We start from the raw sequence: 18,183 nt of genomic DNA, 5'->3' as shown, positions 1-18,183 counted from the left end.
AATGTCACAATACAATGACTTTGAGAAATTACATCCAAAACAGCAGAGCAACTTTAGAGTAAGTTGAGAGTTGGACTTTTTATGACTCAAGCTTTATGAAGACATTGTATTGTGACATCAGCACCCATGCAAAACAGACATGCAAAGTCACGTCGACGTAAATGATTTAGCACATCGTCAAACACCCATGTTTATGGGGCACCTAAGTCTCCACCCCTTCCGGGCGGCTCATGGGGCTGGGAAAGCCAAAACTTTTGACTGTGTTGTAATGGACTGATCAAAGCTATTTTCCGATCCACCTCGCATTCCCCCGTCGATCACACATATGCTGTACCTCAGAATTAATGATAACCAATGGTGTGCTTGTTGACTTCACTTGGCAAGCGATTTTTGATTTGTGTGCGTGCAAAAATATACAATTAGTTGGACTACAGAACAGAAGTCGCATGTCCGACGTGCAGCCACTTCAGCCGGGGTGCAGCGGTAGGGTTGGCTGTGCCTCGGTTCATGTCAAATATGTGAGGCGCACGTTGTAGTCTCTAACACAGTTGTGCACAAAAGCTAAAATAAAGTTTCTTGCGTGTCGAAAATGAGTGGTCTTACAACGCATATCCAAACCTTTCAAATTCAATGCCATCATATGTGAAATCCGGAGCACATGCCAAACGGGATGAGGATTTAGCTTGACTTGCTCCATTAAATCCCATTCAAAATTTTGAGAGCTCCAGCCCCACGGATCGGAAGTAGAAGGGCGTGACTTAGGTGCCCCATTCTCCAAGTGCAACAAAACTCAAAACCGCCTACAGAAACCATCCCCATGCAGCAAACTCCCACTTAAAAGAAAGGCATGCACTCCCATCACTACTGTCACACACATGGTAAGCCAGTAACCCAGCTGGGTCACTGACGAGGAAGCACACAAGATTTAAAAAATCCCCTTAAAGTCACCTTTTTATCCTGCAATTACACAGTCATGGAGTAAGCAAGAGAGACGTACAACATGGTTAATGGCAGCCAATTATAAAGGGCATATGAGGAAGCCTCTGGCTCTGCTAGATATTGAAATGCATATATTTGCTAATTGTGAAATCCTGTGAAATCCAGTGCATGCATGTTCACACAACTGTCAATGCATAGTGACATTTGGGAGTTGATTAACACATTTCAGCCTAAGGCACCTGCCAAAAACACCTGATGAATGCCTAAGCCCTTTTGGGAAAGGGGGCCCTCTGCCTATTTAAAACCAATATGTATCTCAGCCTCCGAAGCACAAAAAAAACATGAAATAAGTTGCATTTAAAAGCTAGGACCCTCATCTTGCATTAGAACGTGTTCACTAATTCAGCTCTAACATACCCACATTTAATAAGAATATAAAAAACTTCAGTCTGATGAAGAGCACACCGCTAGAAAACTTGGAAAAATATAAAAGCAAAAGAAAAACGGGAACCGTGAGTGAGGACATTCCACCTTTATTTACCTCTTAACTTAACCTTAACTTATCCTGAACCAGCTTTGTAGTATAGGCCACAGGTACCAAAAGTCAAACGACGTATACACAGCATCAGGTTGAAATGGGTTAAGAGACAGATCACGTCATTCCTTTGGTAGATCTCCTCCCATGCTTTTTTTTTAATCATCACATTCTCTCTAGGTGAGCTAGAATTTTAGTCTAACTCTGGTCACACTCACACACAGATAACAGGCACTCCATTTCCCACTCCATCCCATTCTCTCTAGGTGGGCTCAAATTTTAGCTTAATTGAGATTGACTCAAAGCCTAGTCACAGACACACACGCACGCACGCACGCACACACACACACACACACACACACACACACACACACACACACGCACACACACACACACACACACACACACACACACACACACACACACACACACGCACACACACACACACACACACACACACACACACACACACACAGACAAACACGCACACACACACATAATAACACACACACTGTTTTCTTGATAACAATAATAAGAATTAACATAGCAGCTCCCCCATGTTGCCGAGCTATAGCTGTGTGTCTGTTCAGTTGTGGCCATATCTGTACATTATTCATCAAAAGCGCTGAGCTCATTTCAGTGCATCACTAATTCCACTTGATGCAGCGCTGTGAGAAATTAATGATTGGGGAAGCTTTGGCCACGCTTCACTTTGTTGTTTCAGGGGGAACGTACGTACTCTGCATTCCAATCAACAGAGAGAGACAGAGAGCTGAGCTTGTATTAACAGCCTAACAATGTCTGACAAAAGCACACAAATTCAATGTGAAAATAATCCCCTGTTTGGCTTCTGCATTTGTGAATGTATGTACTTTGTGAATATATGTATGGTGAATACTGTATATGCGCATTGTTATGTGTAATGGCTTTGTGTTTTTTCTGTATTTATGAATGTATGCTACTGGACACCTTAATTTCCCTCAGAATTAATAAATGATACTCTACTCTACGTAGTTTTATGTTCTCGTTTCAATACAGTCATCATTCAGACTGTAGTTTATCATGTACACTAAAAAGGCCTTTTCACCTGGTCTTTGTTTAAACAAAGGTTGAGTGGGGAGCAGACCAGCCATTAATGCAAAATATGGACATTCTGTCCTTCATAGTATGTAAATGTGGAATGTCTACTGAAATACTGTTGCTGCCCAGTTAGAAAACAAAGTATGCTAGGGTTGTTGTCATATCCATAACATCAACTACACTACAGCATCAACACAGTTTTCAAAAGAGGGCGCCATTTTAACATTTTTTCCAAATTGCCCATGTCAATACTCTTTTAGATGTTTGGTACAGTTTTGTTTAATCAGAACATGAAGCTAAGCATGTATTATTTAGCTTTTTTCTGGCGTAGCTAGAGATTAGAGGTGATCCTCTAGCCTGGAAAGATAGATTTTAGATATTCTCCAGTATCTCGCCTTCCTGAAATGCTGCTGCAAAATTTCAAGTGAGTCTATCCAAGCCTACTATCTCTGATATTCCAAATCTTCCCAGGAATTCGAACCAATTATTTGAGCACTTCCAAGCGCTTGATTGGGCGTGTTCAAGGCAATGACCCAACAGCTCTGCTGGCAGATGAGTGAAAGGAAACGGATCTCAAATGGTGCACTTGTGCACTTCAGTGTCCATGTTTCAGTGCGTATGGCGTATTAGTTACTCACTGAAACATAGTGCTCCAAGTGCAAAAGTGCGCCATTTGAAATTCAGAGAGTGATCTGATTGAATGTAGCTTCAACCAGTAACATGCAGAGGCATTTCATGAATGCGAGTTAGACCCGACCTCTGAGCAGTGGACGTGGTTGATAGGACCTCCCTCTGACAAGTGGGTTTACCAGCCGAGTTGGCCAGATCAGTGCCACATGTTTTACACTTAGCTGGTGCTTTAATTCAATGCGGATCATAGTTTGGTTAGGTGGTTCTAGAAAGACCACTTCAGCCATGGATGAAGGTGTAGGGACACACATTATTCCTACTGGCAAGGATGGGATTCGAACCGGCAACCCTCCGATTCAAAGAAACCCAACTTCCTAACAGCTACAACACAACTGCACATGTGAAAACCCACACCCCACACCTCCAACTCCCGCCCTGAAGACCTCTGACATGGTCTGGGGGGGCCTCTGATCTCCCGCCGTCCCGGTCACAATACCAGTGCTCGGCCCCTGTCTGGTATGGCTTTCAGGCCGACCAGAACGGAGCCGGTGTCGGTGCTCGCACCAGTTACGTTCGGCGCTAAAGTGTTTGAGTGGAGTCCAATATGCGGACTTCCCTCCTCCCTTGCTCACTTGCCTGCTTGTGATCTCATGATGATGTCACTGACAACGGAAAATGAATTCAATATCTTGCAAAAGCGCAATTGTAAAGTCATTTTCTCATTTGCAAACTGGATGATGAATGAAGAATAGTCCCCCAAAAATTATTTTGGCTAGGCTGACAGCTGGGAAACTTAATTGTTTTCTCCACGGAGGAGGGGCCAGGAGGCGTGGCGAGGCCACAAGCACAAGTGGAGGAAGCAAGGTCGCATATTGGGATGCACCCTTTGTCTGCGAACCGCCTGTGTTCATACCGTTCTCTGAACTTTTTCTGCACGTGACTGAGTTACCTGGATGAACCTGCTGACGACCACGCTGTCGTCACGGTTCGCAGAGAAAAACCTAGTATTTTGCGGTTCGCATTGCGAACCAATTTTCTGGTTCGCGAACGCAAACATCTGTGGCGTGAACACGACAGTCGGTTCGCGATTAGGTGCGGGAACGGGCTCCAGCACGGTTCTCAGTCGGCCTGAATGCGCTATGAGAGAGCACCAATGTGGTCCTCACCCAAGTTCATCAGCAGCATGTTTGGATCTACACACATGGTTGGTGGAGAGGTGGAAGGAAAGGAGGAAGGAGTGAAAGGGTGGAGTGTGGAGTGGTGGATGGATTGGCAGGTGTAGCGTACCTCAGCACTCTTCCGGTTCTGCATGATCTGCTTATCGGAGTCCCTGCTGGCAAAGTAACGCGTGCAGCCGCGGTTCAGGTACTGCGAGAGAGAGAGCGAGAGAGAGAGAGCAAGAGCGAGAGAGAGAGAGAGAGAGAGAGAAAAAGGAAGAGGCACAAAGCCATGTCAATATTCTACGAGTATGCAAATACAGTCATCCCATATTATATTGTTTCATGTAAATTTGCACAGCACACACTATAGTAGGCAAAGGAAGGAAGTAAGACAGGCGCCTGTTCCGTTCCTGGAAATCTTCATGATGTTTTATTGATGCTTCTGCTTCACCAAGCACAACACAAGCAGCTCTCCACTCATGTCAAAACCCAGAGAGATTCATTAGTGATATACATTTCTTTCACTTTGTCAAGTTTATAGTGGATGGTTTGTGCTGGGAGGGCAGAGCATAATACAAATCTGCCACCTAGTGGCCAATACGTGCAGAGAAAGAAGGTTGTCCGACTGTGACTAATAGACGTTGAAAATAAATGGCAAAAATGTAGCGTAACATGAGACCATTAATGTATGATGCCATAAAACCAAAAAACAATAATTAAAGAAATGTCAAACCTGAAGCTTTGACTTTATTTCTTCAATAAATGTCATTTTAAGCACTGCAAATAGCTTTTCCAAAAATGCATTTGTTATAAAATGACTAATAGGAAATATGGCAGTCAATTCTGCTATGTTTGATTTGTGGCAAGATCCTTATATGTGTGACAGGTAACCTACACACACATGTGCAACATCTCCAGGGAGTACCATGTTGAGGTCTTATCATACACTGCTACTCTTATCTTATCTCCAACGGTCAAGTTTGACTGGCAGAAGAGTATAAAATTCAGTTTCAGCATGGACGGTCTGGCAGGGCGGTACAGGCAGTAGTCTAGCTCCAGCCCCTCCGTCACGACACGACATGGGCCAGTGGTTTCTCATTACCCAGGCCCAGCACCTGTCTGCTCAATGCCAAAGACACATTATGTGGTAATTCCAGACAATTCTCTGGTACAGGCTTTCAGGAGAGTTGACAGCCATGCACTAGACTAGACTAGCTTTAGTCTTGCCTATGGTGTGTGTGTGTGTGTGTGTGTGTGTGTGTGTGTGTGTGTGTGTGTGTGTGTGTGTGTGTGTGTGTGTGTGTGTGTGTGTGTGTGTGTGTGTGTGTGTGTGTGTGTGTGTGTGTGTGTGTGTGTGTGTGTGTGTGTGTGTGTGTGTGTGTGTGTGTGTGTGTGTGTGTGTGTATTACTGACCCTGAAGGAGTCTGGTGAGTTGAGGTGCAGCATGCTGCGGATGTCTTCCGAGGCGCCAGCACACAGCCGGTAGAAGATGTGGTAGTTACGCTCCTCAATACTCTGCATGCAGATGCGCGACTTCTCGAGCAGGTAGTGGGACACGAAGCCCCCCACCACGGCATTCTGGGAAGGCAAGGCAAGGCAAGTTTATTTATATAGCGCATTTCATACACAGGTGCAACTCAATGTGCTTCATAAAGTTAACAAATGTAAATGAAAGGAAACAGGGAAGAAAGAAGGAAATGAATTAGAGTCAAAAAGCATTTAAAAACATTAAGATAAAACATAAGGTAAAAATAATAATAAAATAAAATAAAATAAAACAAATTAAATAAAAAATAAAAATAATAAGAATAAGTAATTTAAGCTAGGGGAAAGCATCTGAGAACAGCTTTGTCTTGAGTCTAGATTTAAAGCTATCAATAGTGGGTGCATTTTTTATGTCATCTGGAAGCTGGTTCCAAAGCTTTGAAGCATAGAAGCTAAAGGCTGCCTCTCCACACTTTGTTTTGACTTTTGGAATCACCAGCAAATTCTTCTCCGTTGACCTTAGTGACCTAGTTGGTGCATACAGCTGAAACATATCCAGTAGATATGTGGGTCCCATTCCATTTAGTGATTTAAACACAAGTAGCATAGCCTTAAAATCAATTCTGTAGCTTACTGGGAGCCAATGCAGCGATCTTAAAATTGGAGTAATGTGGTCGAACTTCCTTGTCTTTGTAAGAACCCTTGCAGCTGCGTTTTGTACAAGTTGAAGCTGTTTAATGGTTTTATTGGGGAGGCCAGTAAAAAGACTGTTACAGTAATCAACTTTACTAGAAATAAAGGCATGTATTAGCTTCTCCAGATCATGTTTAGACATCAGGCCCCTAAATTTAGAGACGTTTTTTATGTGATAAAATGCAGACTTAGTAATAGCTTTCATGTGACTGTTGAAGTTTAGGTCACTGTCAATGAGGACCCCAAGATTTTTAACTGTTTCCCTTGCTTTCAGTCCCTTCGTTTCAAGGATAGTAGCAATCTTTTGTCTCTCCTCTCTTTTCCCAAATATAATTACTTCAGTTTTATCTGTGTTCAGCTGGAGGAAATTGTGAGACATCCATTTGTTAATTTGGTCCATGCAGTGATAGAGTGATTCAAGGGGGGTATAGTCATTTGGGGACATAGATAAGTAGAGCTGGGTATCATCCGCATAGCTATGGTAATTTATGGAGTTATTCTCGATAATGTGTCCCAGTGGCAACATATACAGATTGAACAGTAGTGGTCCCAGAATGGAGCCCTGGGGGACCCCACAATCCAGAGACATTGGTGATGGCAAAAGGTCAAAGGTTAAATATTAAAGGAGTATTCTACAAGTTTTGGAAATGTGCTATTTTTTACACTTCCCCTCAAGATAAATAATTGAGTTTTACCTTTCTCTCATTCTTCAGCCGTTCTCTGAGTTTACTAATTTTACTTTTTAACATGTTTTATTGAAACGGACGATACCAAAACACTGTATGGTACCAAGTGATCCCATTCAGTTCGAATGATACTACATAGGTAGGAAGAAATATCACCGGACTCAGTTGGAACGGCTGGAGGAACAGGGGAAATTAAAATGGTGCAAATAGTGAACTGTTCCTTTAAAGGTAAGGCATAAACCCCGAGCAGAAAGTACCAGATTATAGGTATGGTAAGTGACCGTGTACCTTTAGTTATTATTTCACAGAATTATAAAAAGATTAGCCGCCTCGGCTTAGCAGCACAATGAAGGCCGAATGGTTATTGGGGGCATTACCTTTTCGTTGAAATGAATCTCCACAAACTTGCCAAAGCGACTGCTGTTGTTATTTCGGACTGTCTTTGCGTTGCCAAAGGCTTCCAGCAAGGGGTTAGCTGCAGGGGACGCAGGTGGAAAAGGAAATAAGAAGAGGTGTAACTGTATAGGAAGGTCACTACATTATCAATAAAACTAGACCAAGACCACATGCCTTACCTTCAACTATTCTCTCATCAATATCTTGACCCGTTCCGTATGAAGATGTTAAATATCTACAAAAGAAGTTACATCAGGATGAAATGAGGTGCAAATGCCATCTGTTATTGTCTGTTATGTCAGTGTCAATATTGTCCTGATGAACTTTAAGGGACTCAAAAAGTTTCCAACCACTATAGTATAATACATTTGTTATGTTCAGGGCTCTAATTTAACACCCGCAAACCAGCCAAATGCTGGTGAAAAGTCAGTTGGCTGGTAAAAAAGGAAAGAAAACTTAACAGTCATTTTGACCCATTAGTGAGTGTGTGTTTGGCCAGTAAGGCCAACATCTACTGGTCATTTTGGCTGGTGGTGAAGAACATTAACTTAGAGCCCTAGTTATATTCGTTCGTGAGCATGTAGACAGCCTATAGATGATCTACAGTAGTGTAGCGCTACAGCCCCCCAGGGGGCGTTGGGGAGCCTGAGGGGGGCGTTGAGAAAGATATACTGTAGCTGAGAGGGGGGCGGTGCTTACTAGGCATTTTGGGGGTGGGGGGCATTTGTAATTTTCGGGGGACATTGGTAGGCTTATGATGAGGTCAAGGAGGCTTTGGGAGGCTTATTATAAGACTCAGGGGGCTTTTGTTCAAAAAAGGTTGAGAACCCCTGATCCACAGGGACCCAAATACCGGTAGGTTCTGACCTGAGGACAAACTTGGTGTTTTCTGTCTTCCCTGCACCTGATTCTCCTGAGACGATGATGGACTGGCTCATCTTCAGGACCTTCATGTCACGGTAGGCCTTATCAGCTGGTGGATTATTGTAAAAAGTAAAAAAGACAAACAGACTTGGTGAATAAAACATTTTTTTTATTTCTATACAGATGATGATACTGACATCTTTACTTAGGTCTTCCATGTAAATTTTGGCTCATTGAAAAAGCTGAACAATTGTCCACACTGTTCCAGTTAATACATTGACGCTGCAGTCGGTCTTAACGGCAAAATGTCCACTGATACGTTTCAGATGCATAGAGTAAAAGACCACAGATGCAAAAAAGATGAGAAAATAAAAACGTAGATAGAAACTCTGCTCTCTTACCGACAGCGAAGACGTGAGGAGGCAGCGTGCCCAGAGATCGGCCCTGGTAGGTTTTGATGGTCTCTGGAGCGTACAGCTTAGGGATGTCCGAGTAGGGGTTCACAGCAATCAGGATGTTGGCCACATACGTCTTAGGAAAGGAGAGAATAAGGGTTTATTTGCAATTAAATGGTTTAAATGGTATCCACCATTTTTGACTTTTGCACTTTATTATTGGAAATGACTTTTCAGAGGTCCTATCACCTTTGTGTGAATTCTTGCCATTCAAATATTTTGGGAACTTACTATTTAAACCTACAGTTGAGGACGATATTATTAGCCTCCCTCCTGAAATTAGAAATTTCTCTTGATTTCTCAGTGAGAATGACCATTATGAACCGTTTCTGTTATTCCGGAAACAAATACACTGATGGAGACAATGTCTAATGAGTTGAATTTGCATTTTTCTATCGTTACAATGAGTTTAAACAAAAAAGGGCAAAAATGACAAGGACAAAATTATTAGCCCCCTGATCATTAATAGTCAATATGACGCCATTTATGAACTAAAACTGACAACAGGCACTTTGATCAGTTGTCACCTAGGTTGGCACATGCCCCACTAGGGATTTTGACCCATTTCTTCACTGCAAAGTGTTCTAGCTGGTCCAAATTGCATGGATGCTGAGCATAGACATTTGCCACAGATTCTCAGTGGGATTGAGGACTGGACTATGAGCGGGTCATTCCAGTATCATGGTTTTAGTGTCCTTGAAGAACCTCTGAACTAATTTAAATGTTTACTTTGGGTTACAATATTGTTGGAGGACCCAGCAATCCAGATCCAGACCCAGACTCCCTGTGTCTGAGGCTGAATAACAGTCTAAAAACTTGATGCCCCCACCACTATGTGTAACTGTGGAAACTGCTTAGTCTCATTAGACCAAAGAAGCATTGGACACCTGCCTAGATGATTGTTATTGACCTGGCCTCATCTGGAGTTTTTATTTCAAGAGAGACAGCGGTTAGGGCTTGTCATCATATTGGGCTTTGGGGCCATCATCATAGAAGAACCCTTTTACTAAAGGTGGTGCATATCAGAGTGTTATTGAGCTTTGCCTATGAACATTTGAAAGTAAAAAATGAGTTTTGAAAGTCTCTGCTTTCATTTGATGAGATTCAATTGCACCTGCTTTGATGCAAGAATTCCTCTTCTGTCAGGTGAAGAAAGAGATAGTCCTTAAAACTTTATAACATGGTTTCCACAATTAAACGTGGTGGTGGAAGTATCATTCTGTGGCAGCCTCAGCCACAGGAAACCTTGTTTGAGTGTACGGCACCATAAAAACAGAAGATTATGATAGAATATGGAAGGTGACCATGCAAAAATATGCTCATAGAGGAAGCTAAGATCTTCACTGGATCTTTCAATAAGATAATAACCTAAAACTTTCATCCAAAATTGTTCAAATGTTCTTCAAGGATACTAAAACCATGGTCATGGTGTGGTTCAGATCTCAATCCTTTAGATAGTCTTTGAGGAGTGCTGAAAATGAATGTCCATCCTCAACATCCATGCAATTTGGACCAGCTTAATTATTTGAAATGAAAAAATGGGCCAAAATACCTGGCATGGCATGTGCCAACATAGTTAACAACTAATCAAAAGGCCTGATGTCAGTTTTGGTTCATAAATGGAACTCTATTGACTATTGACGATAAGGGGGCTAATCATTTTGTCCTTGCCATTTTTACCCTTTTTTGTTTAAACTCATTGTGAAAATGGAAAAATCCAAATTCAACTCATTGGACATGATCTCCATCAGTGTATTTGTTTCCAGAATAACAGAAACGGTTCATAATGGTCATTCTCACTGAGAAATCAAGAGAGATGTCTAATTTCAGGAAGGGGGCTAATAATATCGTCCTCAACTGTATATAAAATGCATTTTCAATGCAAGGCAATGGAATGCCCAATACAAAATGTCAATTTCACAACATTCTACAAAATGAAGATACACCGTTTTGCAACAAAACCCTTCATATACAGGTCACTGGCGATTTTAGGAACAGAAGTCAGGTGATGCACACCGGTGGTCCACTGCTAATGCCACTATTTATTGGATTCAATGACATTATTATTACTGAATGATACCACCTTCACACAATAGTGACATTAGCTGTGTTGCACCACCCTGATGTCTGGTTTTAGAAATGTATATACGTACGTGCACATATCAAAATGGTCATAAACTAGACCTATGATTTTTGGCCCAGGCCCGAGCCCGAACCCGAACCCGAGCCAATTTCGGGTCGGGTCGGGCCTGAAATGTCACTCATTACGTTCGGGTAGGGTCGGGTTCGGCTTCTCTATCGTTGACAGTTTTTTTTTTTTTTTTTTTTTTTAAATAAATAAATAGGCTATGTAGGCTGTGCGTTAATAATATTCCACGTCAGTTGATAATCCAGCAGTGCAGTGCCTGCTGCTAGAATGCACGCGCTTTCCCTCGCCTCTCCCTCCCATCACAGTGCGCTGAGGCATTTCGGCCGTGTTTTGGCCACGAGAGACGCGTGGTCTGCAAAAAACAGAGGTCGCCTCATCAACCCGACACATACTGTAGCCTAATAAACTCTTGCAATGGCAATTCAAGAACTCCTTCATTCCTGTTCTGCTGCTCGCGTCGTTGTTCTTCTTTGTCTCGCTGTCTCTCTCTGTGAAAGTGCCGCGCTAGATTTTTAAGGTCGTACTGCTGCTGTGGCTTATGGCCCAATGATCAGCCGGTCAAAATGACGGACGCCCTTAAAATTTTCCGCCAACTCTTAAAAAAAGCGTCAATGATGGATTATCGCTTAATGTAACCTCTGTGCACTGCAGTGCAGCATACACAGAAATATAAAAGATGGCCTGCATGTTTATACAGTCTATTTAACTTAGATTTCGTAACAAAATACTTTAATGGCTTTAATTTAAGGGCTTTGATTTGTTATCATAGATCACCCCTCCTTATAAATAAAATTTGAAATTTCGGGCTTCCCTCGGGCTCGGGCCTACACATCCAATAATTAGTCGGCCTCGGGCCGGGCCCGGCCCAATTCCCATGGGCCCATGTCGGTTCGGGCTTGGATTTTTTTACCCGTTCTTACCTCTGTCATAAACACACTTGTCTGATGGCACACAATGATCATGATTCAAATGCCAATTATTACATTGGTAACCTGCAAAATGTGTATTTAAAAAAAAAAAAAACTGAAGAGACTACAGGAGCTTACAGGTGCAGTGTCACAGCAATTGGAACCAATCAATAATATCAACGTACTGGGCCTACTACACGCTAAGCCCAGCCTATGTACAATTACTAGAGCATTGCAGGAACATGTCTATACAGTACACCCAAACTTGCCCTAGTAGGGGATGTAGTGGACCAGTGGTTAGAGCATCAGGCCATGTATGAACATGTACCAACCCAAAGTGGATGTCTGCCCCATTTGCATGCTGTCACCATTTTCATTATGTATAAAGTGCAAACAAAGGGGTAAAACAAAGCCTTACAATGTTGATTGATGATGAATAACTTCTGTTGGTATTCATCCAAGAAACTATATTATTTTGGCTTTATGCTGGCTTCAAATATTCCTCTCTCTGACACCATTGTCACCATACCAAAACACTACACTGTGGCAATAGCACCCTGCCAAACATTACAAGCTCACAGTGTTCTGACAGGTGTCAGCTGAAGAAAGGGAGGAAAGAAAGGCTGTGCACAACTTTGTAAACAATAACACTCTCCCACCCCACCTCATACCCCACCCTCAGGCCTTCCTTTCTTTCCCAAGGTCTGCTGCAGTCTGCTGCCACTACCTCAGAAGACCTAATTAGCTTCATGGGGCAACGTGATAGCAGCAGTGCCGCCCGGTTAGTGAGGTTACCCGAGACGGGGCGAGGCAAGGCAAGGCCGGGCGCGGCACGACGGGCGGGCTGGGGGAGAGAGAGAGCCTCCGATGACAGGTGGAGGCAGTAGGCACTCCACTGATCACAGCAAAAACAATGCCCTCCCACCACTATACACGCACGCACACACACACCACCCAAGACATGTGGTCTCTCCACTGATCAGAGCAAAAACAATTCACTCCCACCACTATATGCGCATGCACGCGCGCACGCGCGCACGCGCGCACGCGCGCACGCGCACACACGCACACACACACACACACACACACACACACACTCACACACACACACACACACACGCGCGCGCACACATACACACACACACACTAGAGGATGACATTTTTCGGGAATTCCCGCGGGATAGGAGTCAACATTTTTAAGATGAACGGGAGCGGGCAGGAGCGGGAATAAAGATGAATGGGAGCGGGCAGGAGCGGGAATAAAAATGAATTAGAGCGGGAATGCTCGCTTATTTTTTCATTTAAAAAAGCCTAGTTTTTTGAAGAAACGGGAGTGGGATTGATTTTGAGTGGGAGTGGGCAGGATTGGGAAACATTCTTTTCTGGAGTGGACGGGATGGGATTTGGTTCTTTTACTCTAGTCCGGGATAGGACGGGATGGGATTTTTTTTCTGGGACCGGGATGGGACGGGAGTGAAAATCCACTCCCTTGTCATGCTCTAACACACACACACACACACACACATCACCTAAGACATGTGGTCTCTCCACTGATCAGAGCAAAAACAATTCCCACCCACTGCACACACACACACACACACACACACACACACACACACACACACACACACACACACACACACACACACACACACACACACACACCAAGACATGTGGCCTTGATCAGAGAAATAACAATGACCCCCACTATACACTCACACTATACACACACACTCCCTGAGCAAACCCACCACACTGCCCACAAAATACTACTTTCATCCTCAACACACACACACACACACGCATGCACACATGCGGCGCACACAAAGCACTCAAGACATATCATGTGCACCCTGAAAAATACTACTTCCATAATCATGCACGCATACTTCACACACAACATGGCACCTGAGCAGACCCACCGCTGTCCCAAAGCTCCTTTCCCCAAAACACAGCAACAATGGAGCTTACATAGCCAGGCCATGTCCTCCTAGTGACGCAACACCTTCAGCACTGCTTCTAGTTAGGCCAAGAGCGATTTAAATATCGTTTCTGAACTCCTCCCACTTTGTCAGGAATCAATCAAGCAGTAGCAAAACAAGGGAGGCGGGTCAACTCAACCATGCCATTTGGGAAATGTTAATTGTTATGCTCTTGGTCAGACCAAGTCTCGAAGAGATTTGGAAGTCGATGATAATTAGGCTAGAGCTTACACCAGACAGACACACAATGACCAAATGAATTCCATGAAGTGGTGCGGATCAGTGGGTAAAGAAAAGGTAGTGAAAATGGGATGTGAACACTGATTGGTTGATACTGTACAAGTAACGTCATACTTACATAGATTCTGTCTTTGCTGTAGCGAATGCGCACGTTGTTCAGTAGCGTCGCTTCGTTCAAGTACATGAGGGCACCTGAAAACAGGAAAAGAAATTATTTTTTAAATGAAAAGCTTTTTTATTATTATCATTATTTTGCAACACTGGAAATCCATGTAGGTTTTCCGTTCAAATCCCACTGAAATCCTGTCCAATCCTTTGTTTCCAGTGTTCAATCCTTCAGACCCCATCAGCTGCTCCAGCAGGATTTTTCTTTAATGAAAAATGTCAGTCTTATGGAGAGAGATCTTAATCCTGCTGAACATCACCACAGTCTGATCAAAATGTCATATCCATTTCTAGAAATACATTAGAATAGCATGGGAATTCACATGGAAAGCATGGAAACACACATGGAAATCTTCACCTGAGTTTGGGAACCCAGAGCTGGGAGGGAGGGCCAATGGATATCATTAAACAAATGGAAGCTTGTATTTTGTTTACAGATCTACTACTTCATACCAGATGCGAAATAAGCTTTCTATCAAGCTTCACTACAGTAGCTTAATGGTATACTGACCTTCACTACGATAAAATTAATAGATTGATCCCAGACTGTCTCAATTGTGATATACGGTAATCTGGCGATAGCCAAGCTTACATTACAATCCATGGACAGAATCGTATGAAATCATACTCAAATTCAAGGATACAAGATATAATCTTGCAGTTGTCTGGGAGAAACTTGTTGACACGGACCAACAGATGACATCTGAAGGCTATGAGATATAAACTTACAGTTGTCTTCCACATGTTTATTGGTGTCCTCTTCCGCTGGGAACACTTGGCTCATGGATGCCAGAAAGGTCTGCAAACACCACAGTGCATACATTTTATACTCGTCAGCAGCACATTTTCTTTGTTTAGTTAATTTGCCAATCAAGCAACTGGCTATTTCATGACTATGTGAGGTACAAATCCCCAAATCATGTCTAAAAACGTCAATTATGAAAATCAATGACATTACATTAGCTCAGTCAATCAATCAATTACATCATTAAAATAATTCATTAATAGACAGATTTTGTCTAAAAATGTATTAATTAATTACTTAATTCATTAATGGATTAGGTCAATCAAATAATTACACAAAATGAATAAATACATTAGATCATTTTTACATCGATACAAGTTAAAAAGTTCATAACAAAAAAGAAATGAAGGTCTGCAGCAAGCACCAGAGTACATACAGTACAGTATCTTTCCAACTGGTGGTGAGTGACCTTCTTGTGCTAATGTAAACCTAAACATTCTCATGAGAACACAGCCCTGGACTCACGCAGAGAGAATCCCCCCGCCCCCCCCTTCCTAAACCAGACAGCCAGAGGAAATCCACTGAACATCTGCTCATTGATTTAATATAGCCTACTCTAGGCTCCAGAATTTCACACAAAAAAAAGAAAAGAAAATCTTTTTTTTTTTTCAACATCTCTCCTTCTTTCACACAGTGATTTGCATTCCCATTGTCCTGCTGGGGCTCAGATCGTTACGGATTATTGAACACCTCCGGGGTTGGGTCTGATTCGAAAAGTGTATTTTTTCAGCAGGGGGTGCAACACACAGCCTGGAAGCAGAAAGTGTGTCGAGGGCCCTGGGCCTACTTGTTTTCTTTTTTCCCCCTTTTTCCCAGAGATGCCCAGAGCCCCTGCTACTCCATGTATTAATGACACCTCAGTGCACCCAGCCACACACATACACGCACAGGGAGGCTACTAGGGAAAAATTGCTAAAATGTATAGAGGCTGAGAGGCACTTATGGTGTCTCTGTTCACTAGCGTGCTATTTAACGTCATTAGCATCACGCTGTGGAGTTCTGAGAAAAGCAGCTGGCCTCACCATTACATATGACGGGTCCAAGCACCCTCTAGTCTACACTATGAGGGATGTAACCTTTGCTCAGATGTGACGTCACAGGGGACATGCAATGATGTGCAAATTGGTTTCAGCACCAACAATCCAGTGCCACATTTCTCAAAAGACCTGTTGTTACCTGTCCAATGGACATATCACCTTCTGAATCAAGGTTGGTCACCACTGTGTCGTATGTGACTTCACAAGAATGGAAATTAAATAAAATAAAAGATAATAAGATAAACAGTGAATCCATCTGCACGTATTCCAAGCCACTTCGTCACATCTCTGGCAACCTCCAACTGACCCCTGTGATCTTTAATCTGTGTGTGAAGTCCAAAAGGTTGTGTGGCTGGGCCTGTAATCCTGTGGTGTGTGTTTTATTGTACAGCGCCGCCAATTAGTATTGGCACCCCTTAATTTTATTTACAAATTGTGCAATATATCCAGAAATAAATGGAAATATGCACAACTTTTACCATCAGGATCTTTTAATTGAACATTATAAGATATTTGGAATTGCCAAGTATTTATTTCCAAATGCATTTTGTAATTTCAAGCAAAAACACTTAAAAGGGCATGTCTAGGAATATTGGCACCCCTCCTTCAAGGGTTAATTGCACACTATTAGACAGCAAAGGCAGCCTCCGAAGGTTTTGGTTTTCATCAATGACTGTGTTCTTTCATTTTTACAACCAATCCACTGTGCATTTGGTTGTGTTCTTTGGGTTTTTGTCTTTCTGGAGTGCACATGATGTTCAACTCAAACCAAGTGTTCTTGCCATGGTTACACATTTTACTGTAAATGATGATACCTGTCATGTCATGATGCCTGTCATGATACCTTTGATACGGTCAAAGCCTCCAATACCTGATGCAACAATGGGGTGACATAATATTATGGATCGGACACTATGCTTCCTTTTTGGTAGGGTGTCCTTTTCCTTAAAGACTTTCTTGCAGAGTATGCAAACATGCTGTTTGTGTGAGTCACTGAAAAACTGTGCTATTGCTTCATCTGACCTTAAAACATTCTTAAAAGGGCTGTGCTAGGCCTGTATTTTTTCATACAGCCGTCAGGTGTTCCCTGTTATGACTTTTATTAAGCAATGTGGTCTGCCTTGCTCTCCAACCAAAAGGCACTACTTTGTGTAGTGTTTAACACGGGGTGCTTATTGAAAAAAAACTATCCAAAACAGTTCAAAGTTGACTGACAGGTCTGTAGATGTTAGTCCCTGTGTTTTTTCATTATGTGCACCGACTTCCAAAGACTTTTATCATAATATCTTCCTCTACCCCCCACATCCAAGGATGTTCTTTACAGCTCCATGTTTGGCAGATTTCTGAATAACACAACACAGTGTTGAAAATGGTTTACCAAGGTCTTTTGAGATGACCTTTTATTATTTGGAGGTCTTGTTTTTGTAAATAATAGTATTTGTGGTGTCCTCAGGCAGCTCCTCTGTCTTCAGATTGGTGAAAGACACACAAGATGTAACAGGTGGCTATTTAAACACAAATATCATAATTCCTTGCCTAATTCATGTTCTATGGGCAAAAGCAATTAGTCAAAGGTGATTCCCATTTGCGATTTACCATAATTGAGTCAAATTAGGTTTCCAAAATGGTATCCAGTAAAGGGTGCCAATACCAGTGATCCCGGGAACTTTACCATCTTCAATTATTTCCCTCTCATAGTTTAGTATTTAATGCTGTTGATATTTTTTATATTTAGTATCAACCACAAGCTATCTATAGAAAAATCAAGGTTGACCATATTATTTGTTTTCTGGAGATATGTCCCATAATGTACTTAAACTTCAAGGGTGCCAATAGTACCTGGCGGCACTGTAAGAGATAAATACACCTCAAGATTAGACAGAGAGGGGACTGCAGAGCATTGCATATACAATAGCAGTGTCTAAACCTCCTATGAACTCGTAAAATGATTTTACAGAACTTTACATTACAGAT

At 42.4% G+C, this 18,183-nt stretch overlaps 1 protein-coding gene across 1 annotated transcript in view; it reads right to left on the bottom strand.

Moving 5' to 3' along the window:
• The window catches only part of myo6b (myosin VIb), a 107,902-nt gene that overhangs the window by 76,633 nt on the left and 13,086 nt on the right, over window positions 1-18,183 (bottom strand). The window contains exons 3-10 of the mRNA XM_063184114.1: window positions 15,097-15,166; window positions 14,321-14,394; window positions 8,870-8,999; window positions 8,472-8,577; window positions 7,784-7,839; window positions 7,586-7,683; window positions 5,758-5,922; window positions 4,472-4,552 (exon numbers count right to left, since the gene is read on the bottom strand). Of these exons, the coding sequence (XP_063040184.1) occupies window positions 4,472-4,552; window positions 5,758-5,922; window positions 7,586-7,683; window positions 7,784-7,839; window positions 8,472-8,577; window positions 8,870-8,999; window positions 14,321-14,394; window positions 15,097-15,166 (780 nt within the window). The remainder of the gene's footprint in view (window positions 1-4,471; window positions 4,553-5,757; window positions 5,923-7,585; window positions 7,684-7,783; window positions 7,840-8,471; window positions 8,578-8,869; window positions 9,000-14,320; window positions 14,395-15,096; window positions 15,167-18,183) is intronic.

The sequence above is a fragment of the Engraulis encrasicolus genome, chromosome 19 (assembly GCF_034702125.1).
Source record: "Engraulis encrasicolus isolate BLACKSEA-1 chromosome 19, IST_EnEncr_1.0, whole genome shotgun sequence".
NCBI lineage: Eukaryota > Metazoa > Chordata > Actinopteri > Clupeiformes > Engraulidae > Engraulis > Engraulis encrasicolus.
The sequence above is the reverse complement of the archived record's forward strand: the minus strand, read 5'-3'. Positions and strand labels throughout refer to the sequence as shown.